At 37.2% G+C, this 26,869-nt stretch overlaps 1 protein-coding gene across 4 annotated transcripts in view; it reads left to right on the top strand.

The window, feature by feature from the left end:
* The window catches only part of NFIA (nuclear factor I A), a 328,546-nt gene that overhangs the window by 207,711 nt on the left and 93,966 nt on the right, over positions 1–26,869 (top strand). For all 4 annotated transcript variants that reach the window (XM_081949314.1, XM_081949313.1, XM_081949312.1 and 1 more), the window contains exons 4-5: positions 9,293–9,367; positions 26,686–26,803. In XM_081949314.1, the coding sequence (XP_081805440.1) occupies positions 9,293–9,367; positions 26,686–26,803 (193 nt within the window). The remainder of the gene's footprint in view (positions 1–9,292; positions 9,368–26,685; positions 26,804–26,869) is intronic.

Genomic DNA, 26,869 nt, shown 5'->3' with positions numbered 1-26,869 from the left:
GTGACATTCTATGAGAGCAAAAGTTGGACCTTTGGAACATGGAAGCAAGATAGAAAAAGTATTAACATTTTTAAACTTGGAAGTTAGCGAAGATTTCTGAAAATGACAAAGCAGTCAACTGCCCCCCTCCCCCCCCAACAAATGAATCGTCAGACAATTCATTCCAAAGTTCTCATTCAAGGCACAAACAAGTAGGATCAAATTATGATATTTCGTACCTGTTATGTAAAGATTTATCTCTCTCAATAAAAAAAAAACCTTTTTAAAAAATAAAGATTTATCTCTCTTTCAAAATTTATAATTCTGGGAATGATGGAAGGCAAGAGAATAGGAAGTTCACCATCAGCAAGGTGGATGGACTCAGCAGAGTTTCAGCAGAATGGGGTACACTATGGAAAGTCTAGCTTGGGACAGATCATCCTGGAAAAAAATCTTATGTGTTCGCTAAGAATTAACTACAACTTAATGACATATAAACCATCAATCTTCTTGAAATACTACTACTAACTAATTCACGGTGCAAGGTAACTAAATAAACTTAAAAGTACATGGCATGCCATAACAAACATTAAACATCAGGTGTATGTGTGTGTGTGTGTGTGTGTGTGAGAGAGAGAGAGAGAGAGAGAGAGAGAGAGAGAGAGAGAGAGAGAGAGAGAGAGAGAGAGGATGAATTAGATTGATGAATGAGTGGTTTATTTATTTATTTATTTATTATTCATATTTATAGACCGCCCCCTCTCCCGAAAGGGACTCGGGGCGGTGTACAGTCATTAAAATGCGTTATAAAATACATACATAAAACAGTTAAATAATTAAATACGTAGGTGAAGGAGGTTGTAAGACTGTATATAGAATAATAAATATAGTACATTAAAAGCTTATTAAAACCCCAAACCCAATTAAAATGAATAAATCCCCGGGAGGTAAAACTAAGAAAGTGCCAGGCCAGCTGATTGAAATAGGTGAGTCTTTAACTTTTGCTGGAAGGAACGGAGGTCGGTGGTAGTTCGAATGTCTGGGGGGAGGTCATTCCAGAGGGTTGGGCCCATCACAGAGAAGGATCTACTCCTAGGTGTCGCCCGCTGGCATTGCCTAGCAGACGGCACCAGGAGGAGCCCCTCTCTGTGTGAGCGGATAGGTCGCAGGGACGTGTGTGGTTTGATGGTAAATATTAAATGCGTGGTTTGATGGTAAATATTAAATGTGTGATAAATGCTCATTTCTGAATTATGCCATAGTGATATGAACTTTTTCATTCTAAAGAATTTCTAAAAAAAATTTCTCCTGCAAGACTTTTTTTTTTTAACAAGAAACTCTTTCCCCCCCCCCCCAAAATAAACTTTTGGGAACTATGAAAATCTCTTGGAAATGGTTCTAGTCCCATAGTTACAGATTGTCTATTATTATTTTCGTAACAAGAAGAAGAAATAATGCATTGTAATATTTTGCTGACTGAATTTAACCCATTGTCTCTCTTAACCCAATTAAATAAGCCTCAAATTCACAAATGGAGCATTTACGTGGAAAAATGTTATTTGAAAATAATTGCCTACTGGCTCTGCTTTTCTAAAATGTACCAGCAAATGTTCCTGAAGAGGTTACATAAAAAGAGCACTTGTCCTTCTATCTAGATTAATCAGGACGGAGGGTTAGCATAGAAACCATAGGTCAGTGATGGCTAACCTTTTTCTAAAGATGTGCCAAAATTGTGCGCAACTGCGTTATTGTGTGTGTGTACCTCACATGCAATGCGCATGCGTGCGCACCAACCCCTGCATGCGGGGGAATTTTTGCCCTCCCCAGTCTCTGAAGGCTTTCTTGAAGCCCAGGGAGGGCAAAAATGGCCGAAAGAAGGCCGAAAATCAGCTGGTGAGCACCAGAGCTGATGGCTGCCGTGCCAGCAAATATGGCTCCGTGTGTCACTTGTGGCACGCATGCCATAGATTCACCATCATGGCCATAGGTGGACCCCTACTTATTATTTTAATAATCATGTTTTCCTTTTCTATCTTAGCCCTAAATGACAGGTATCTTTTGTATGCATACCCTGTTTCCCCGAAAATAAGACCTTCCTGGATAATAAGCCCAATTGTGCTTTTGAGTGCATGCGCTAAAATAAGCCCTCCCCCGAAAGTAAGCCTTCCCAAAAAAATATTGCAACACAGCAGCAGCCATGAGGTGACCACACTCACTGCCTCCTGCACTTCAAAAATAATAAGACCTCCCCTAAAATAAGGCCAAGCACTTATGGGGGGTGGGGGTTCAAAAGAAAATAAGACCCTGTCTTATTTTGGGGAAAACATGGTAATGTTATCTTGAATCACTGATTCTAAAACTGAATCTAAAAATCCATCATTGTTATTTCATATATTACAGGTACAGCCAACAAAACTTTGACAGCAATGGTTTTAAAAGATCTCTTTATTGTGTTCTTAGGGTAGAATTTTCTTGTCTTTTTGAGAGGCCATAACTATTCCAAAATGATTAAATCTTCTATAGATTCCATTTCAATTATTTTGAAAGGAATTTGAAGAGTGTGTCATAATCTACTCTGACTAATGGAAATGTTTATTAATAATTATGATTCTGCTCTGAACATTTTTCCTTGGATTAGAAATGTGCAAAAGCTAAAAATGCTAATGAGGCAGCTGTTGTTTTCTGTGCTGCAGATCCTTAAAGGGTATCTGTACTAGGAATAAATTGTCAATTTTTATTTCACTTCAAATTATTGGTTTTTAATATTATAGCAATAGTAACCTATTTAATCTACTTGTTTTATGTTCATCTTTATAAGTTTCAATTCTAATCGTATTCTTTGGATATTAAGAATCTGGTATCAAAACATCTGCAAGCAAACAACTCAAGAGAGCATCAAGGATCATTCCTCTGGGTCATCTTAAGCTGTTTTTCAGTCATCTGAATGGGAAATTAGCAACTTTAAGTTACATGGAGCTAAATGCCCACTAGCCTTGTAGGATTGTTGCTTATGATCACAACTTTGATATGTTTTGCAGACTCTTCTCTTTAAGACTTTTAGGGTGGTATAGAGACAAATTTAAAAGGAAAACCGTCCTAATTCTCTATTACAGTTTTATAGTACAAGTAGTCCTCGACTTACAACCACAATTGAGACCAAAATTTATGCTGCTAAGTGAGCCATTTGTTAAAAGAGTTTTGCCATATTTTACGACTTTTCTTGCCGCCATTATTAAGTGAATCCTTGCAGTTGTTGAGTTAGGTTGTTAACTGAACCTGGCTTCCCCATTAACTTTCCTTGTCAGAATCCTGCAAAAGGTGATCACATGACCTTGGGACACAACAACTGTCATAAATATGAACCAGTTGACCAAGCATCCTAATTTTGATCATGTGACCATGGGGATACTGCAGTGGTCCTAAGTGTGAAAAAACAGGCGTAAGTCACTTTTTTTCTGTGCTGTTGTAACTTTGAACGGTCATTAAATGAACTATTGTAAGTCGAGGATAACCTGTATTACAGTTTAGGATGACTGCCTTTATTTCAGCTCTGTCATGAAGTGGCAATCATTTATCTATATTCAATAGACAGCTATGCCTTGTTTTTTTAGTACTCCAGTCTGCTTATAGGTACATCTCCTTCCTTCTCATCAGCGTCGTCCTCCACGCTACTTCGGAGAGATTTGACTAGTGCTTCTCAACCACGGCAACATCAGTTCTTTTTGACTGGGGAATTCTGGGGGTTGAAGTCCACACATCTTAAAGTTGCTGAGGTGGATTAGTGGAGACATTTTGTGGAGATATTTACTCACATAATATCTGATGCTTTCCAAAGCATCAGATTTATTCTGGCTCTTTCTAAACACAGGTTTAAGTGTTACTTTTTTGGGGGGGGGGGAACACACACACATACACACACAAAATATTTTTAGATATGTTTTTAGTGCTGTCTTCAAAAGAATTTTGTATTTGTGCTTCAAAAAACAGCGATTGAAGGTTGATTGAAAGCAGGAAAAAGCCGGCTTCTAGGAGAAATGAAAGGTTGATGATAGTTTGACAGAATAAAAATGGGAAAGGAAGGAGAGATAACTGCTGTATTTCAGTTTTTAAAAAAGGCTATTAAACTAAACAGCCATTCTATCATTAAGTACAGAAGAATTTTGTTGGCCTATCTTTTTTTAAAAGCAAATTAGCCTGACCTAAGCTATCTGTTTACTCTGTTAAACAATTAATACTTAACATAATTATCCTCACATTAAATATATTGCAGTATTAGATAAACAAATACACTGCTCAGCACAGCAAAAAGGCATAAATTGAGTAAATAAAATATAAGAAAGTTGCTTTGTGGGGAAAATAGGAGGAGGAAGTCGTATTAGGTATGTTTGTCACCTTGAATTACTTATAAAAACAATAAAGGGATGAAAACAACCTTTTAAAAAGGTTTATATTTGTTCTCTATGCAATGATATCTGAAAGTGTATTTATCTTCATACTATATGTATACATAGAACAAATCATGGTAGGCTTGTCCAAATTAACTGTTCTACTAGGCTATCAAAAATACATTGATAATGTATGGAAACAAAACTTTCATGACCCATTTATGAATCTTAATCTGACCCTTGAATATCATGAATCAATATCATATTCATAATTTCCAAGCCTGGCAGTGATTTATGCTTATCTTATGTAGTATACAAGCAAGAAATATAATTGTCAGCCTTGCAAATTAATCCAGACAAGGAGCACATCCAGTATCATCTCTATCTTTATTTTAAGGCTACATTAACATAATCCTGCAAGTCTGAAACTACATCTCACTCACAGAGCCCATAAAGTCCAAGAAACTAGGAAGAATCCTGTTAGATCGGGTAAAGGAAAGGCACACTCAGGCTTAGGCAGCAACAGCTCTTTATTGTAACAGAACAACTATGTACAATCCAGCGGAGGTTCAGTCTGACAGCAGCACTTTTATAGGGAGCTGTCAGACCCTTTGACCAATCAGGTTGAATCTCTGTTCCCACCGGAACAGAGGACCTTGGTGGAAACCATTGTAACTGATTCTGGTATCTAACACCCCTCCCCTCTTAGATAGGATCAACCGACTTGTGACGTAGTCACGCAGGTAGGCAGGCTTTTTGGTGGCTGGCCCAGACCTGCGCAGTTCAGTTGATGGGTGTTCTTCAATCAGGTCGGACTGACCTGTTAACTCTGCGGCTTCGCCTGGTGGAAGCTCCTGGAACTTTTCCCAGGCCGCGGCTGGCGCTTCTAGAGCCAGTTCGCTAGGAGCTCGCTGTGGGCCTGCAGCACTAATAGATAAGTGCCCCGGTATCTTCGGGCTTGAGTTGTCTGTGGAAGAAGTGATTACATGCTCCTTTTGGGTAGGGCTTTGGCTAACCTGTGCAGGAGTTACCTCTGGTTGCCTAAGGTTGGAGTTGGAGAGGCGGCCATGGAGTTGGTCAACGTTCCGTCTCCAATCCAGTGAAAGTTCAGTCTGACAGCAGCCCTTTTATAGGGAGCTGTCAGACCCTTCAACCAATCAGGTTGAATCTCTGTTCCCGCTGGAACAGAGGACCTTGGTGTAAACCATTGTAACTGATTATGGTATCTAACAAATCCCTTTTTAGATATTTGCCATACTTCATTTGTTCTGAGGGCTCAGCTGTCTGTTATCTTACATAATCTGAGGCTGTTCTGACCCCCAAAGTCATTCTCACATCTTACAATAATGGTATCCCAATTTTTTTCAGTTTTATATATTGACATGTATTCTAGCTGGCATCATTAAATTTGAGTGCAATTATTTGTAAACGTAGTAGGAATGAGCTACACATACTGGAATATATCAATGAACATACACAGAGTGAACATACTCCTGGAAAGATAAATCTAAATATATATAGAACAGGCACTAGTAGTAGTAGTAGTTACCATATGAAGAGTTGCCAGTGGTGAAATTCAATTTTTTTTACTACAGGTTCTGTGGGCGTGGCTTGGTGGGTGGGGCAGGGGAAGGATATTGGAAAATCTCCATTCTCACCCCACTCTGAGGCCAGCCAGAGGTGGTATTTACAGGTTCTCCTAACTACTCAAAATTTCCGCTACCGATTCTCCAGAACCTGTCAGAACCTGCTGAATTTCACCCCTGAGAGTTACCATACTTTGAAAATATCTTATTTAAGAGATTCGTGACTTCTCATTTGTTGTTTTGGGCAACTTTCACAAGTGTTCATTATTGCAATCTATTAGACCGGAAGCAGGAATAGTCAACTTATCAACCACTCATTCAGTAACAATTTAAAGTTGTTACACTGAAAAATAACTTTACAACCAAATTACAACATTCATAGCAGGTTTTATTCACATGATAATCATTATAGTCAGTACACATTGCACTGTGCCTGACTTGTTTCCCCACCCCCACCTCTCCATCCTGATCTGGCATATTGCTGTTGTTTCAGTGATTCTTTCAAAGTGTCCTTGTAAATAATGTCCTAGGTGTCTGGTTTATAGGTATTATAATAAAAATATATGATTATTTATATAACCTTATAATCTCCCAGGAAGCATGGAAATTAATGTGTGGATAGTTCTTTGTGTGTATATATGCAATAAAAATATACTTCAGTTTTATTTTCCCTCTGAGTTATTTTGATGTTTATACTTGTGTTTCTCTATTTAAAAGAGAAAGCTTGGCATAAATTTCATAATAAATACATAATACAATAAATGAATTACTCAGTTGTGATTTTGGTGAGGGTTATTTTACGTAATCTGTAGATTTGGGCAGATTTTACACATTACCAAAATTATGTTTGGTCACAAGAAAATATTCATGACTTTATACGTAATATGTGATGAGCTGTCTTAGCCTAAGATAGAGATTACTCTGTCTGAGGTTTGGAGACCCACACATGAAGATACAATTGCTATTGAGCTAACAGATAACAGTAGACAAGATTGCAAGTCAAGATCTGTGCTTGCCTGAATAAGTCAAAAGAGCTTGCCTGAATAAGTCAGTTTGAATCTAATTAGTAATAGAGTGGTCCAAATTGTTCCAGGAGTTAAAGTCACATAGTGAGTCAATCCAATAGTTCAGATTAAAGTAAATCACGTTAGTAAACGGAAGAATAAGCATTGCAAACTAGGAATACAAACAGTTGTTTCCAACAAAGACTAAATGCAAAGCAGCTACATAAATATATGCAGATACCTGGCTGCAATTTCTCATTTCTCAGTGTTTGCCTAATAAGGAGCCTCACTGAGGAGCACTACTCTGCTTGCTGCTACATGCACCTCGTAATTTGGGGAGGGGGGCATCGTCATTAAGAATTGTGCCTCATCATCTGACTGATCCAGTTGGACAGGAGATGCCTGGGGCTGCTTAGTCTCAAATGAATCCTGGATTAATGATTTCTGAAGCTGCCAATCCACAGGTTCAGCTGGAGCAACATTGTGAAGATCAGATTCTGAATTTTCTCCATTATACTAGAACTAGTAGAGAGGGCATGTTGTAGGTTCTGTCATTTAGAGAGTTACATTTGGTGGAACCAAAGCAGGCCTTCTTGACTGTGGCACCCAGGTTGTTGACTGTCTTCTCCCTGAGGTTAACCTGCTACCATCACTCTTGACTTTCCTAAAGTCTCTCAAGACCTGGTTGGGCCATTAGGCCTAGGTACTCCCAGGGAACTGGCAAACTAATAAGACGGCTTGCTTATTATTAAGCCCCCTTCAACAATTTTTTTTCCAGCTGCAATTTACATTTTTCAAGCGTCGCTGAGGTCTTTGATACCACAGACCAGCTGTTCTAACAGGGCATCATCCAGCACAGGAAAGTCACAGTGCAGGCCGAAGTCATGTAATCGCTCACAGATTCCCTTTCTCTCTGGGTCCTCTGCCTAAATGCATAACGTCTGGCTACACGCGAGGGAGTTGGAGAGTAATGATTTTTAAGTTTCTTTGAAAGAGTCTCCCAAGGCATTGAATGGATGGATTGAGGGGCTGCTAAAGCCCTGGCTGTTACAAACATCTCGTGGCTACATGAGCTGAGAAAATATCCTCTTTTACGGCCACTGGACAAACTGGTGAAGTCGTTTGCCTCCAGGAAGCACTCGAACCGCTCGAGGTAGGCATCCCATGTTTCAGTGGCCAGGCTGAATGCCATGAATGGCGGTAGATTAGCCATCCTTAGAAGGACGGAACTTGAGGCAGCTCTTATTAGTGACTTCGCTTTTCCTTTACCTCAGTCCTGATCCCATCCTCATCGCCAGTGTTCTGTAGGGAGAACGAGGCAGACAGGAACTGAGGCAAGGCAGGTTGAAGCTAACACAAACTTTATTAACAGTATAACACGGCAAAATGTAAGGCAAACCTCGACCCGGCAAACAGCAGCATTTGACAGCTGTCAGCCCTTTTTATACTAGAGCTGTCAGACGCTGAACCAATAGAATGGCTGCATTTTCCCGCCAGCTGGCTGCTCACGTCTCAACCAATCAGGGGCCAGCAATGATAGTCAATGGCGTCATAGCCTCGAGGACTTAACATTTTTTATCGTCATAATTGTTATTTACGAATGTTGTTTTTTTTAACTTTGTAGTACACTGTAAGTGCCCAAAGTCACTTGTGAGGTGGGCATCTATATAAACTTGAAAAATAAATACAACTGGCTACATAAAGAAAAACAACATTTGATATAAAATGCTTTTATAAAAACAACAAACAACTGTATACCTTTATCTCTGAAAGAGCTTTGGAGGACTGAAGCTTTCTTGTGTAAAGATTGAGTTACCTTTTTGCACAATTCATTTTAAGGGAATTTCTTTTTCTTTTCTTCTTTCTCTTTCTTTTGAGAATAGTTTCAAAATCTTTTTAAACAGCTGTTCTTTTACGATTTCCCTAATGCAACTTCTGAAAATAAAGAATACATCCTTATAGCCTGCTTTGAACATATGAATGGATATTCCTGACTAAATATTTCTAAAGAAAATAATATTTAAAATGAGCTATCACATTTCTAGATATGGTGATTTAATTTCAGTAGTTAAGTAATTATGGTCAGGTAAAGTAAATATTAAAATGACCTTCTTTTCTTTCAGGTATCCAGGGTTGGTGTTTTAATAAGTATGATTTTCATGGCTAATTTATGGGGTTAAATTCTCACCATATATCAGTCTAGCCAAATAGCAATTAATGATAAGTGAAAAATTAAATATTCAGTTTCTTCCACATTAAAACTAATACTGATTTATTTGAGAATATTATCATTAACTGCTTAAAGATAACGACATCTTTCTTGTGTTTTTTTTTTTAGGACATTTGGGCTTCCAAGACAGTTTTGTCACATCAGGTGTTTTCAGTGTCACTGAGCTAGTAAGAGTCTCTCAAAGTAAGTACAATAATTATGCTACTTATTTCTTTATTGTTTTCTTTGATTACCCCACCTCATTTAATCATTATAAAAATGAAACTATTAGTTACATATTAAAAGATCCAATTTTGCCGGAAAAAAATTACTTTGCATGTTTTATCTTACTGGAACATGAAACCTGTTTCTAATGTGGCAGGTGTCTGAAAGATACAGTTGATTAGGCTGTTCTAGTATTAACACCAGGTTTTGGCAGACCATTAGAAAGTACTGCTCTGGAAAGAGTCCATAGAGGCAAATTTTGTCATATCATTGTACTATTTGTATTTGATGGCAAGAACAAGAATATCTTAGGACCTCTTGTGGCTCAAAACGAAATGTGGATTATTTGCTGTTTGTGGTACCATGAAGCATAGACGCTTTTAGCATCTGTCATGCTCTGTTCTCAGTCTGTTTTTTTTTTAAAGATAATTTAATTTAAAAAAATTAATGGAAGCTCACATGCTTTATTGTAATATTCCAATATCCAGTGTCATTCTGAGCTCATGGAAAGTCTACCACTTTACCTTTATATATATAAAGTGTGTGTGTGTGTGTGTGTGTGTGTGTGTATTACATTACATTATACCGTGCATGTGTGTGTATGGTGTGTGTGTGTGTGTGTGTGTGTGTGTGTGTGTACATATATACATATATATTTATAAATTGGGTAGTTTCATAACAAGGCTGCCTACCCAAATAATCTAAACTATTTCCAGGGCAGTTTGTGTATGCATGTATGGATATGGATATGTATGTACGCATGTACATGTGTATGTATATGTGTTTATAAATGGGTCGTTTCATAAAGAGGCTGCTTACCCCCTAATCTAAACAATTTCAGTGGCAGTTGATTTGCTTTCAGAATTAAAACACTGATGAACTGGCTAAATAAATATCTTTACAGACAATAGAACAAAGATTGCATGTCTGTTGTCTATGACCATGTACATTCAGCAACTATCTTGTACATTGATTTATAGAGACACAGATTTTAGGAACCTTAAGGTACCCTGTTGTAAAATCACACCCTTTCTTTGTGAAATAGAACTTCAAATTTTTCTGTCCTCGTAAATATGGCTTAAATTTAGGGTTTCTGAGATCTAACCCGTACACAACTCAGTCTTTTTTTTAGCCATTCTTTTGACCTTTACAGAATGCAAATATCATTAGTCTGAATGGCATGCTGCAGTATGATCATTACCAGTTTGTCAATAACCACTAACAACAGTGAATGAGGAGTACCTGTCACCACCCCATTCTATTGATCAAAGGTTTCTTGGTTGTATTTTATTGTGACACAATCTAGAGCCAAGGAGAAAAGGAGAGTGCTTTTGCTTTGCTTGTTGACAACTGTGCTAGGCCTTAAAAACCTAAAAAAGTTATGAAGATTTTCAGCTTTAGTAAAGCCCAGAGTCAAAATTTTACTCCAGTAATTATTGCTATATTCATTTTTGTAGTTTGTTAATAGTAATTTTATTAAAAATTACAATTATAATGATAAAAAGTAATACCAATTAAAAATAAATTAAAATGTAAAGTGCAGAAAAGAAAAAAAACAGAAAGAAAAAATAAGAGCATATTGAAGGAAAAGAAATGTATAAAGAAATGACGCCACCCTTCATCACAACAATTTTAATAACTTATCTTCTTTTCTTAAAATACAGCAAATGGTCTTTTCCCCCATATCTTATCTCTTTATCTATGAACAAATCCTTAAAATCTTATCAGTTTTCATCAGAAAAGTCCCTTAAGGGTTATCAGAGATAACAACATACCTATATTAACCTTGATCAAATAAACCAACTTTATATTTCTTCCTTTTACTTCCATCTTGATTAGTCTCTTCAAATAATGTTGTAGAACTTTTCATTTTTTTCTCTGTCTCTTCTCAGAAAACTCTTCAAATAACTTTTAACAAACTTCATTTGTACATCCAATATATGAAAATTATTCAGGTCACTCTCTCAAGACATCAATCACTTTCTTTTGTATGTTCAATGCTTTAGTTGCTTCTAGTTCCCTCTAATGTCCAATTTTTAAAGTCATGCATACATATGCACATGCACACATATGTTTGTTTGAACATACATACATACATACATACATACATACATACATACATACATACATTCAAAAAAAACATTGTTCCACCAGAAGGATTTTTTACAATTAATTCCAAAATCTTATTTCAAATTTATCTGGACTCTTGGTCTGTTTGTGACTTTCTAAAATCTTTTAGAAAACAGTTTCTTTTACTGTTTATTAAGTCCTTAAGTTTGTATTTAAAATTACTTTTTCTAAGATTTGAAGGAAACTCACTTTGTACTATAATTCTTGTCAGTCCCAAGATTCCTAACAGCTGAAAAGCAATCAACAAGCAATTTCTGGAATTGATTAGAAAATGTGAACCTAGTGTCATTTCAAAGGCACAGATTGCAGTTTGAGCAAGTTGGCTATTCCCTCATCTCCCAGAGCATTAAACCTGCCGGAGACTTACAAGGAGCAACTGTCTGGAGAACTGGTGGATGATCTCAAGCCCTCTCCCTGTCCAGTGGCTCTTCATTTCACTGCAATTGTCATCGTTTCTTTCCATGGACTTTTGTCTTCAGTCCACTATTTCTTCCCTGGAAGTCTTTCCTTATATTTTCTAGTTTTAATTGCAGCAGATTTAGCAGCTAGATCCAATACACCTTTAGAAATACATCCCTATTCATTTCAGTGGAAAGCATTTACCTACTTGGATGCTATACTTATCAGAAATTTCCCATTTAAACCATATGATGAAATCTCTGGGTGTGTATGAATTCTGAATCTCAGTTTCAGGAAATACCCCATTCAATGAAATATTCTTAAAATATTGGCTGAAGGTTTCTCCCTAACAAACACATCATTTGAAGAAATATGATTGTTTTTGGCTGCTGCTGATTTTAAATATACACTCAATATTTTAGATTGGCACCCGGTTCTATTAAAATAATAAATCAAAATCTACAGAGGTTAGATAAACTTAAAACATTTAGAAAATAGCACTCTGCTGTTGCTACCAGGTAGTGGACTAGAATAAAATCCTTAGATTGGCATAAGGTGGCACCCTAGTGTTTGGGACTCGCAATAATTCTCCTGTTGTACAACATGAATCACTGTTGCTTAAAAGCAATAAAGACAATAGTGATTGCTCATGTAGAACATGCCTCCCCAAAATCACCTTGGGAGGTGAAATATCCTCTGTATGTCTTGAAAACCATTGTAGGGCTCTAGCAAAGCAGCAGCATTTCTCACTGGCAATTTAGTACTGTAGCAATAATGCAAAAGATAATAGGAGAATGAAATTGCCAAGAAGTCTCAGAGAATATGATATGCAGCCATTGATCTACCCTACAGGTAGTCCATGACTTAAGACTACAACTGAGCCCAAAATTTATGTTGCTAAGTGTGACATTTGTTAAGTGAGTTTTGCTCCATTTTTCAACCTTCCTTGAGTGTTAAGTGAACCACTGCAGTTGTTAAATTAGTAACATGGTTGTTAAGTGAACCTGGCTTTCTCATTGTCTTTGCTTGTCAGAAGGTCATAAAAGGTGATCCCATATTTCCTGAACACTGGAACTGTTATAAATGTGAGTCAGACTCAATTGCTAGGCATCTGAATTTTGATCATGTTACCATGGGGATGCTGCAATGGGCCTAAGTGTGAAAAATAGTCATAGGTCATTTTTTCAATGCCATTGTAACTTTGAACTAACTGAACTGTTGTAAGTTGAGGACTACCTGTATTTTGAAATAGGTCACCCCTACTGATTTCATTAGGTCCCAGTCTATGATATAATTAAAATGGAGTTTCTGCATGATTGTTCCATTGGGCAGTTTCATACTACAAGTTATCTATCATTCCACTCCCCAAAATAACCAGATACAGATCATCCTTGACTTATGACCACAATTTCTGTTGCAAAACAAGACAGTTAAGTAAATTTTACTCCATTGTGCTTACTCCATTGCCATAGTTACTAAGTGAATTCTTCCAGTTGTCAAATTAGTAACATGATTGTTAAATGAATCTGGCTTTTCCATTGACTTTGCTTGTGAAAAGTTTGCAAAAGGTTATCACATGACATCAAGACACTGCAGACATCATAAATATGAATCAGTTGCGATTTTGATCATGTGACCACCGGGATACTGCAGTGATCGTAAGTATAAAAAATGTCATGTCACTTTTTTCAGTGCTGGTGAATAAACGAATGGTTGTAAGTTGTAGGCTACCTGTAAAGATGCTGTATAACAGAGTAGGATGGTTGTGAGAGCAAGGGGTTGGTACCCTCACGAGAGGCCCCACAAAACAGGGCATATCCCAAACAGCTCCTCTGTGATTCTGGGTATTTTTGCATCCTTCTGCCTGAACCAGAAAGAGCATACGTGTTTTTGCATTGTTTGACTGTGTTTGAGAGAGCCACCTTCCCACCAGCTGTCTTATCTGTCACCTCGAAAATATTATTTTTGAAGCAGTCTGTGTGAGACTGTCCAATAGAGTAAGCAAAGCTGGCTTCTGGGAACACATAGTTTCTGTAGAAGTCAGTCTTCATCAGAGGCAACGGGGAATAATTTGACATACCTTTATTCAAAAGTCACTCTATAACTGCAACTTATTTCTTTTTATACATTCTGGTATTTCTTGTTATTTGCTAGAAAGAAAGGAAAGGATGAGCCTTGCCCTCTTACTGCCCTCTACATTAAAAATTCATTGCAGAATGTTTACTCCATTACTTGTGGCAATTCTCTCCTAGATTTTAAAATATTGGATTTCTAGGACTTTAGAATTTTGGGAGACTGTCAGTGGTTCTCCTTTAAATAATCACCCCTCCAGGTCAGGAAATGATAAGATCTGGGGATTGGCCAAAGGAAAACTGTTTTGATTACCACTCCTCTCTTCATTATGAAAACCTTATATATGAAAAAGAACATATGCATTTCAGAATCATGATGCCAATTGTAATAGATTTATGTATTTTGGGCAGTTTTCAGACAATATCTAAGGAGCAGTGACGTATGGAGAGGTTTATGGCTGGTGAGGCACTGACACAGTGGTGGGTTTCAAATATTTTTAGACTTGTGGACTTCAACTCCCAGAATTCCACAGCCAGGCATGCTCAGTTTTGATTTAAAACGACATTTATTTCTCTCTCTCTTCCTCCCCCTCTCAAACACACACACACACACACACACAAACACACACACAAGTTGGATTGGATTATCTCTCCTACCCACTTCCCTCACTCTCAAGCAAATACACACACACACACAAAAGTTGGACTGGATATCTTTTCCAGTGGCTTGAAAGCAGTTCCTCTGCCACACCCCCCCCCCAAATTCCTCTGCTGCCTTTCCCAAACACCTCCACTGTCGCAAATGCAGCCTGCTGTTTGGATGGGAAATGCCTGGAATGCAATAAAGCCCACCCACTCACCTCCTGCTGGCAGGCTGGGGTGAGAGGAGAGGCAGGGAAGCCAGAGGGGAGCCGATCCGAGCCTTTCAAAAGAAAAAGGCTGGGTGAAAGTGTGTTTGCTACAGCATGGCTCTTTCCCTGGCTTCCGTGGATGACTCTGCTTAACTGTTAAAAAAGGCTCTAAAAAGCACCCTCTACTATGAGGCAGGAGAACTACTGCCTCAACTACATCAGGAATTTTTAGGCTTTTAACCCTTGCTTAACTCTGCTCGAGTGATCATAAAACGCCTAAAGTCAGACTAGAGGAGGCATGCAGTTTTCCTGCCTCATAGTAGAGGGCACTTTTTTGGAGGCTTTTTTTAACAGTTAAGCAGTCATCCATGGTGAGGCAGAAACTAGCTCAGCTTTTTCCTTTTACATTTTTTTCTTTTCATGATGAGAGCGGTGAGGCTATGCCTCACTTGCCTCACCTGACTGCACGTCATTGCTAAGGAGGTCAAAATGGCAAGTAGGTTTTAGTCGAACTTTCTAAAGATTAGCTAGGAGACGTGTTTGAATACTCTAACAATATGAGCTCATGGAAATATATAACTCTTGATAAATGGAAATTATGTACAATGGTACTCATCATTAATTTGTTCCAGGAGGTGCCAAAAATGATGAGTACCAAACAGATACTTCTCATAAAAAATAATGTAGTGAGTCACAAGGCAGCCTACACCAACTAGATCTAGCTAGTGCTTTGAGTACCAAATGATAGTACCAGACAATTTTTTTTTGTCAAAATGCTTTGAGTACCAAATTTGATGAGTTTCAAAGCAGTTGAGTACCAAAGTACCACTGTAGTAACAATCTGCCTTCATATTTCAAAGGGTTTCCATCAAAGCGTTTGAACCAGGGCTGACACTTTACTGCGTTCCTTGTGATGTAGGGTTTCCTGGCTAAGCAGGGGGTTGGACTAGAAGACCTCCAAGGTCCCTTCCAACTCTGTTATTCTATTCCATTCTAATTATTTAAACATTAATAACATACTCTTTCATTGCACTGGGTCTGTATTTATGCTGTCATCTCAACAAAAAAATGGATTTTGGTAAGAGTTAAACAGCATGATGTCAGGATTTTTTGTTTATGTCCAGTCTGTACCAAGAATTGATCTTGTTCAAGTAAAAATACAGGTAGTCCTTGGCTTATCACTGTTCGTTGAGTAACTGTTCAAAGTTACAATGGCCCTGAAAAAAGTGACTTACAACACATAGTCTCACAACCATTACAGCATCCTCACAGTCACGTAATCAAAGTTCAGGTATTTGGCAGTGGACATATATTTCATACATTTGTAGTGTCCCAGGTTCATGTGATCACTATTTGAGACCTTCCCAGCTGGCTTCGATAAGCAAAATCAGTGGGAGATGCCAAATTCTCATAATGACCTCATGTGTCAAGCTCCAGAACTAAAGACATGCAGAGTTATTGCTTAGCAGTTTTCTTACTATATCTCATCTATAGACAAAAATCTTGTGAAACTAAAGCTTCTACTTGCATCATTAAAGATATATTCTCAAAATGTTTAAGGAGCAACTATCATGAACCTCTTTCTCCCAAGCAAAGTATCCAAACTTAGCTGTCTCTTCCCTCTTAGAAATTCAGACTAATTCCACATCTCATCACTTTACATCTTCAGTGATCCATTTAACCACCATGGCCAAAAAACAGTTTGTAAAAGCAGGCACAACTCACTTAAAAACTGCCTTGCTTAGCAATGGAAATTCCAGTTGTGGTTGTAGGTCAAGGACTTGCCTAGCATGTTGAAAAATATACATTTGTGGGATCTATCATTCTTAGGATCCCTTGCATTATACATTAACTGTGTTGATTCCTTATGTAGAACTGCAAGCTTTCTCCTCTCATTCAAGAGGTAGTTAAATTCAATAGCATGATAGCACGGAAAATATTTATTTGGAAACTTGGCTTTCCACAAAGCCTGCCATTTGAATTCAGACTTACAAAAAGGTAAAAGAAAATGAAATATAATATAAAATAGCTATAGGCTTTGAATAGATGTTGTTGCATCCTTGCTTTTTGTATGGCACTATGTCAACTTGTAAAGCGTTTCCATGATTATTATCAAGTTGACATGGATGGGAGGGAGAATTCCATGTATACCTTCGACCAGAGTTGGATCTCAGTTTTTTACAGCAGGCGTGTGAGGGCCTGCTGCAGCACTTCATTGGTGGATGTGATTTATGACATAGACTGAGGGGAGGGGAGACACAGGGGTAAAGTTCAGACGCTTTTTAACGGAAATCAGATTTGGCTCCGCAGCAGAAAAAAATGTCAAAATGTTGCTCCTAATAAATGACTGGATTTCTTTTGAACTTTGTCTCGAGGCTCGTAATACTTAGGGCATCTTTTGGAAACTTCACACACTACACTATTCAATGGCAACCCACTCTAACCTTGCTCTCAGTCAATATTCTATTAAATCAGTATAAAAAGTCTCCATAAACCTAGTGGTTACCTATGTATATAAATGAAATTCAGTATAATTAGATGGTCAATAATGTGTTGTAGAAGTAATGTTGAAATGATTTTGCATCTGCAATATTATACAAAGCTTTGTTGTATCAGCTTAATACAATTTTGTCTGAAAAGACAAAAACCTAGCCACAAATTTCAGCCATATTTTCCACATCTTTTTTCTTCTCTCATTTTGATCAATTGATGAAAGTATCTAGTACTGAAAAGATATTATTATTGTATCATCCTCATTTAACCAATTTAATATTCTGCAATATTGTTGTTCTACTTACCAAAATATATGTGAAGCCAAAGCCAGTTTTGGATGATCCGTACACTGAAAAGAGATTTAATAGAGTTTAATAGTGTAAGCCATTAATTCATAGAACATATACATTTTAAGAGTAAAATATTTATTGGCCTGCCCTATACAATTCAGATAAATGCAACAAAAGGAAAGTACACACTCCTTTTGGAATCAGTAAGAATTCTATTTTGTTTGAAACAAATCATCCCAACTCATTGTACCCCTAAAAATTTTGCTTATTTGCTGCTGTAGCTCTTGATTTTACATTTTTTATGAATGAATAAATAAATAAACGCTATTAGCTGAATGTATAAATATATAGTTAATGAATATATTTCTTAAATTCATAATTCCCACTAATTCAGTAAAAGTAAAATTGTTCATCACATCATACCAAATCAAGTAGTCAGGCTGCAAATCTAAATTTTATATATATATTGATATCTATATAGACACACACACACACATACATATACATACATACATACATACATATAAAAGGTTGGCTTGTATCCCTTCCATGATATTTGTATATGCCCCCAAGCTATAAGCTATTAATGTAAAATTAAATTAAGCCTCTTAAATGAGCCTATTAAATGAGACTATGAAGACAGAAGATATAATTGGAATATAGATTATACATATTTAACTTGTCCATATTTAACTGGAGGTAAATCCAATCAAACCACAGACATATGTCTGAACAGATCTGCTGTTGATAGTGTTAGAGTTGAGGTCGTATGGCTACTTACCTGAGGCAAGCTTTATCAAATAAGTTAATCATCATTGATAAAAAGGCTCTCTGCACCCTGATTGTGTGCATTTTAAGGTTAGTAGGGCTTGGGCAACTATCTGTTGGCTTGCAAGGTAGTATCTAGATTACAGAACCTGTCTAGATTAGAACTATCTAGGTAAGAGAATTTAGTTGCACAGAATAGCATGAGTATGTTTGGACTAAAATTAGGCTTTGGTTGGGTTTCAAACATACTAAATTAAGAATGATAATGTAGTCTACATTTTATTTTATTTAAAGGTATTACGTAAAAGCCATAATTGATCAAATGTCATGTTGGACAGGAGAGTTTAATATTTGTGGATCCATTTTTTGCTGATTGGTCAACACTATTTTTTTTTTCAGTGTGCATGGGCTAGAAATGGGTTTGTGAAGTGTTGGGTGTTGTTATTATTATTTTATTTAAATTCTTTCTTCTTTATTTTGTATCATTTGCAAGAATTGGATGGCATAGAAATCACTCAAGTAAATAAATACAATAAGATCATTCACATTATTAGAAGTGCAAAAATGTTCAATAAAATTCAAGTTAGGACTGGATCTTATCATTTTAGGGCATACACTTCCTTTCCAAATATTGAGAAACTTTAAAAAAACATCAGCCTTAATATCATCCTTCCAAATACTTGCATGTTCAGAGAGAAGCCTTGCTGGCTATGCTGGGGCTTTTAAAATGTTTTCTGGCATCGCAAGTGGGGATATTGTCCACAATGGCAATGTTCAGATATCTTTCCTCTGCTGTGCCAGGCAGTACCTGATCCATTTAGGCTTACCAAATACCACCTTTTTAGATTAGCCTTCTCCAGCCACAGACTTTTGATTTTCAATTATTTTTTAATTATTCTTGATACCTGTTCTCATTTCTGGTAGATTTGTTTTGGAATTTGGATGAAAAGTAATATGATACTTTTATGTACTAGTAGCTGATAATCCGGCATTGCTTGGGTACTTATTTATAGGGGGGAAATGTCTGGACCAAATGTAATTTCTAATGTTGGATTTTCCCCCTTACTGGAGGGAGCCCCCTTGTGGAGTACTGTGAAGCCGTTACCATGGCAACTCCACTACATTGTGCAATAGAAGCCATTTTACAGCAGTACAGTAGAAGCCATTTAAAGGTACAACATGCTGCAACTTAACAGAACATAAATCCCGAGGGGTGTTAGCAGTGTCTTACCCCCACAGTATTTCTCTCCAGAGTGTAAGTCATCTGTATACCAAGTTTGGTTGAAATTTCTCAAGGCATTTCAGAGTTAGGCTGGAACATACATACATACATACATACATACATACATACATACATACATATATATATATATATATAAGATTTGAAATCCTTATTTGAAATTTCAGTAGCGATCAGGAAAAGACAGAAAATGTTCTTCCCCTCTGTTACTTGGTCACGTGAGCACTTGGTACATATAGCCAACAGAAGAAATGTAAATACAAAAAGACAGTTTGGTATCAGAGATTTTATTATGTCTTTTCAAAGCCTTTTGCAATATAATTTTTCATAGATTCAGACCTGATATTTTTTTTGTAACATAAGTTGAAGGGCTTTTTAATGGTAGCATATTTCATCAATTAGGTTAATAAAAATATGTGAAGAATGCTGTATATGGACTAATACACATTGGGAATCTGAACTCAACAAATCAGCTTGGCTCTCTTAATACAACAAAATTTCCTCCAATTCTTCTTTTGGAAATTCATCAGGAATTTATGAAAAAAGGCATTTAATAAATGGTACAGGTAGCCCTCGACTTAACAACAGTTTATTTAGTGAACTGTCATTTAGTGACCATTCAAAATTACAACAGCACTGAAAAAAGTAACTTATGACCATTTTCACATTTATGACTTTTGTAGCATCCCCATGATGAGGTAATCAAAATTTAGATGCTTGGCAACTGACTCATACTTATGACTATTGCTGTGTCCCAAGGTCATGTGATCAACTTTTGCAACCTTTTGACAAGCAAAACCAATGAGGAAGCCAGATTCACTTAACAACCATGTTACTAACTTATCAGCTGCAGCGATTCACTTAGCAACTGTGCCAAGAAAGGTTGCAAAATGAAGCAAAACTCACTTAACAAATACCTTCCTTAACAACAGAAATTTTGGGCTCAGTTGTGGTTGTAAATTGAAGAATACCTGTATTTCATCCTTCTAAAATTACTATAGCAATCAAATACTTCCTAGATTTTGCTGAAGGAACTGAAGTCAGATCCCCACATATTAACATCCCTAGCAGCAATGCTCATTATTTATTTCTTTGGGCAAAGAAATTTAGAAAATTACTTCACAACTGTTGGCAGTTAATACTACTTTCCATGTATTGCTGGTATGGTATGCAGCAAAATTAATTAATTCATTTTTCTCTTTGGTGCAAGAAAAAAAACTTGGCAAATCTTTGGGAAACTAAAATATATATTTTTAATTAGTTTAATGATATGATACATTTTAATTTTGCCTTTATTTTAATTACATTGTTTTTATTCATACATTTTGTCATTTCTGTTTTATCTTGCTATAAGTCATCCCCAGTGCTCTGTGGAGAAATAAAAGGAATATAAATAAGATTATATCTATTTAAAGGGAGAGGGGAGCATTAGAACAGTGCCTTAGAATCACATCTGGGATTATTTTTATGAAAAAAATGGTAAAAACACCTATACCGATGTATGCAATTTAAGAATCTAAATATGCACTATTGAAAAATTAGCATAGAAACAAAGAATGTTGAAGAACTCTTCATCTAATTATTGATTTACATTTGCTTTCGTTTTTTAAATTATATTAACAAATGTTTCCTAATCATCTTTATTGTGTAATAAGTTTAAATATTTAATATTTAAGTTTTTTTAATTTTAATTTTTCTTTAAAATTGTAATTTATTTATTTAAGCACACTTGCTATATCTGGCTGTCCATCTACCAAATGGAAGTCTTAAAATGTAAGCGGTGTATATATCAGCATATGCACAAACACATATGTTTATATCAGCATTATCAAAAGAGAGGAGTTTCCCCTCCTCTTATTATTTTTATCATTACTTCTTGTTGATGTTTATCTCTTGTATTGAAAACAAGATAAAGAAAAAATAAAGCATGATTCCTTAGAATTCACGATTAATCTTTCAGCCAGACCTTCTACAGGTCTTTCATGAAAGCAAATTTATCAAGGAAATGGTCTTTAAAACACAAGGATGTTTGGCAAAGAAGTTGTTAAAACTATAAAGTAGATACTGCAGAGTGTACCTTTATGATTGATTTCCATTTAAGTCAGACGGACTGCAGTGTGGTCATTTTTCTAACCCATCACTATTCTTCCTGCAGCAGTTTTGCTATCTGCAGGGTGTCTGAATTATAGCAGTCTATGTCTCTGTTACCTTTTACACAAATTACTTACACTGGTTTCTTTTTCCATGCAAATTTATCAATTTTACAGCCCCTTGTCTCCATGTCAGGAAACTCTGGCAGACAGCACAAATTGATAAAATGAGTTAATTTTATAATGTCCCTTTTTTTCTTAACTTCATTCACCAATTGTACAGGAAACATAGTGCAATTAGGTAGTAAATAAGTTTATTTTATAAGTTAATTTCTCTTTAAGACTAACAGACTAATTCCAATTTTAATAACATTCATTTTTCTTCTTCTGTGCTCTTAAAATGCATTGTATCAGAGCGCATGTGTCAGAGCACATGGATTCAACAATATCAAGGGAACAATATAAGGATTGTATTCTTAGTGCAACCTATTTTTGTATGCTATATAGCCAGAACCTACTATTTAATGTATTGTAATTTAGAGCCCGAGCCATCCTTTGCATGTCCGAAGTCCCAACTTCATTCCATGGCATGGGTGGAAAGGACTTCAGATCATGATAACCTGTTTTGTAGCCAAGGAACACAATGATAAAAATAGTTATAACAAAGAGAGTGTTTTGTGGTAATAAATATTGCTTGTGGTTGGCGGGGGGGGAATGGGTGGTGGGGTTGACAGGACACAGGCCATCTACAGATGATGATCCCTGCAGTGGAGAACCTCAGTAGACCAAACTGAATCAGAAGAGCTGTGTTTAGGTTCCGGTTCCGGCGGCAGCGGCGACGGGCAGCTCTTTGCCCGCTCCGGCTCTCCGGTGGGCTTCCCCACTCCTTGGGGGGCACAGGACACCCCTCAGAGGGGTCCTGCCGGAGGGGCGGCATCGCAGGGAGCTCCTGCAGCGGCGGCGGCCGGCGGGAGGTCTTTCGCGCGCCCAAGGCACCGGGGAGCTAGTTCGGAGGGCGCCTCGCGTTTCTGCGCCTCGCGCCTCGCTAAAGCCGTCTGGAGAATGAAGCAATTGAAGGAAGCAGCTGCGGTGCGGTGAGGTTGCTTCTCTCTTCATGCCCTATTTTGCACGAAGAATTAGTCAGCTTTCCTTAAAATAACTTTCGGAGTATTCTGGAGGCGCGGCTGGAGGGAGGGGGTTTTCCCCCCCCCTGGACAAGCGGCGAGGAATAATTTTGCTCTCAGCCCCCGGGGAGGGGGGAGAGCCAACGAATGAAGCCTCACCCAGGTTGAGATGATTTTCTTTTCAACTTAATTTCACTTTCTACTGTGATTTGAGGACTTTTGGAACTTTTTAAAACTTTGTTATGCCTCTGTGCCCAAAACTGGCAGGGCAAGATGGCACACTTCCGTTGTCTTTATGAATTGTGAAACCGGACTCCACCTTTAAAATTCAGGCTTCCGGTCTTTGTCTCCGTGTCTCCCAGAGGAAGCTCTTGTGGATTGGTATTTTTTGAACTTTCTAGGGGAAACCTTTCATCTATTGCCAGACTTATTAGAGAGATTCTCTTCTGCCTGGTCTTTCTGCTCCCGGACCTCACCTGGCTACCCTTCTTTTCTAACTGTTTATCTTATATATGGACTGAACTTCTAACGTGATAAAGGATGGCATCCAAAAGACCACCTCCTGGGAAACCTGGCTTTGCCACGTCTGCTCCAACATCTGTAACATCCAGTCCAGCCACACAGTCAAAGATAACAGAACTGATGCAACCTAAGACTATAGAGATGGACTTTCAACAAATGCTTCAACAAATTTTACAGGGCCAGGAGGAAATCAAGAAACAGCTAAGGGAAATGAAAGATGAAATTAAAGAAAATCAAGCCCAAATTTATAAGAACTCACAGAGACTGGATCTTGTGGAAGGGGGGGTGGAGGAGGTGAGGGGGGGGGTGGAAGCTGTGCAGAAAGGGAACAAAGATCTTGACATCCAACAGATGAAATTAGAATTTGAGAGAATGTCCTATTATCTTAGATTTCAAAATGTTATAGAAGAAGATGGGGAAAATATAAGGGACATTATGACAAACATTCTGGCTGACTACACACACAAAGAAAAACAACAGATGGGGTGGGATATAGACCTGGTTTATAGAGTGAACTCAGCTTATGCTAGAACACACAATGTACCCAGGGAGGTTCACATTAAATTCCTTAGAAAAAGCACAAGAGATGAAATTCTGGGTGTACAAAGGGGGCAAGCATTGACATATCATGATACGGAGATAACCATTCTGAAGCAGATCCCTAAGAAGATTAGAGAAAAAAGAAAAAATTATTCGCAATTAGCGAATAAATTATACCAGAAAGGGGTGTGGTTTAGATGGTTGATGCCTGAAGGTATGCTGATATTCTGGGAGGAGACAAGAATTAGAATTAATTCACCCATAGAGGCGCAGGCCTTTATAGAAAAAAATAAAACAGTCCTAGAGAAACCACCAGACACCACAACGGACACGCAGGACACGGGAGGGGCCAGAGCTCTGCCAGTGGAGGGAGATGGGGCAATAGCAAGAAGACTCAGATCACAAAAATAAACAAGAAAATCATATTATTATAAATTGACCGAAAGTGAAAATGGAATTATATTTGGATTTTATACTGTAATGTTTAATTTGATTGAATTTAATAATAGAACTAATTTGCTGATTGTAATCAATTATATACTAATGCATTATATATAAATGTATACTATGGGTATGGAGGGAGGGGGGCCTCACACATTTTGCAACTGCCAAAATTTGTATACCTGTCCATTTACCCTTTTCCCTATAAATCTTGAAAAACCAATAAAATTTTATTACAAAAAAAAAAAAAAAAGAAGAGCTGTGTTTACATGTGAGTTAGCTGTTGAGAAGCCCTTTGAGGTCCAAGTAAAATTGTGGTGTTACATTAAAAATTGGCATGCTGTAGGAGCTTTTTAAAAGAGTTTTCTCTATTATCTGATTGTGATGCATATATCTAAGTTTGATTTTTTGTGCAGTTACTTTTTAGCACTTGGTTTACCTAAGTAAAATCTTATTTTCTTCAAGTCCTCAAGGGGGTCTGAGCCTGAGACACTCTGCTGAGGCCATGCCAGTTCCATTTCTCACTTTCTTCCACCAGAATGAGAAGGGATTTTAATGCATATTATCTCTGCATTTCAGCTGTAAAAGCCATCGTTGCAGAAGCTCATCTTAATATAGTGGCTACTGTTATCTAGTTCTCATCAATTGGTTTTATTCAGTGATTTTCTTATTTGTCACATGTTAAACTATTAATTATGCTTAGTATTGTTAGTGTATAGTGTATCATTTTTCAGGTGCTACATGACCAAGAGTAGATCTGAAGCAAGTCCATAGTCAGTGTTGATAATTGCAGTTGTCCTTGCAATAGAGCAGACAGTTTTGTTTTTCCTAGATCAGGATTCATTTAAGCAGGGTTGTCAAAATCGTGGCCTGCAGACCAGATGCATCACGCACTGGCCACGCCCATGTGCGGTTTAGCGAAGGGGAGAAAAAGTTGTGATACATCACGTGATGCCACCATGACTATGCGAGTTTGACACCCCTGCATTAGAGTAATATAAACGTATAAATGAATTGTTTCATTTGTTTTAATGGCCTTTGTTTAATACATATAACACTGCATTGAAAAGAATTAAATGGATAAATAGGCAGCATCATTGGTTGTTGCAATTTAATGATACTTGCATGATACTTGCATATTGCTATTTTTGCGAAGAATTGTTCATATGTAATATCAAAGAATGGTTTGATTACCCATGGTTCGCAGTGCCCAGAACAGTATATGGTGAACCTTTTTTGGCTCATGTGCCATAAGTGGGGGAGTGCAGGGGGGTCATGCGCAGGGGGGGGGCGGAGGCTCTTTTCACCCTCCCCAGGCTCCTATAAAGCTTCTGGAGCCTGGAGAGAGCGAAAAATGGCTTTAAAAAAGGCTGAAGTCAGCTGGCCAGCATGCATGCGAGCTGGCCAGCTGACAGGGCAATGCCTCGGGTGCCCTGACTAATCGCTCCACGTGCCACCGGTGGCATGCGTGCCATATGTTCGCCATCCCGGGTATATAGCTATGAGCTGCTCCATTCAGTAATGAATATGTAGCTGAAAAACCTTCACTAATTACAACTGAAAGTATAACTTTTGCATTCATTGATGAAGAATAGTATGCGATTTAATACCTGTGATATACATTCAGAGTGATGAATATGAATTTGGTAATAAATATTATATGCCTATGATTCAATAACCAGTTTTGAACAGTGTTCTTATTTGCAATAGTTGAAACCCAATTGAAATATACACAATAAATCTTAATTATAAGTTTCCTTATAAGAGGCAAGAGCAGACTTTAGATTCTTATAAAAATTGTGTTAACTGTATATATATCAGACAACGTAATGCTTAACTGGAAAGACATTTAGTGACATCATATGTGAATATCAAATCCATATTATTGACAGAAATAGATTCATGCCTTCTTTTACTCTGCAGAGGAAAAAGTTAGAAGTATTTTTGTTAATATATAAATAAATCACTATTGCATGCATTTGATAGTCAAAGGAAACTATAGCAAGATACAAGCATAACCATTTCACAGAACAATAAGTAGTGAGAATTGGTTGAAAGTTTCATGAAGTTGCCCAATGTATCAGTCATGAGGAAAGTTTTTCAGAAGTAGCACTTCTCATATAGTATTAACAAAGGAGCGTATTCAAAGATATTAGTAAAAGTTATACTTTTCTTTTACAAAAAAAATAATTGCAAGGAAAAGATTAAATGAAAAATGCCTTAATGTTATAGTGCCAGCTATCTCATATCTTTCGATTTCTATGCTGGGTCAAGTCATCAAAATGAAGGAGATAATTTTTCACATGGTTTCCTAATTTTTTTTCTCTTTTTTTCCAGCACCAATAGCTGCAGGAACAGGCCCTAATTTTTCACTCTCAGATTTGGAAAGTTCCTCGTATTACAGTATGAGTCCAGGAGCAATGAGGAGATCTTTACCAAGCACCTCTTCTACCAGGTAATTTCTGTGTAGTATGTTGGTTGAATTAAAAGGTTGTGACATGCTAAGTGTTTGGGGCAATCA

Source organism: Natrix helvetica (assembly GCF_964273705.1).
Source record: "Natrix helvetica genome assembly, chromosome: 3".
In the NCBI taxonomy this organism is placed as follows: domain Eukaryota; kingdom Metazoa; phylum Chordata; class Lepidosauria; order Squamata; family Natricidae; genus Natrix; species Natrix helvetica.
Note: the sequence above shows the minus strand (reverse complement) of the source record. Positions and strands in the feature narration are given on the sequence as shown.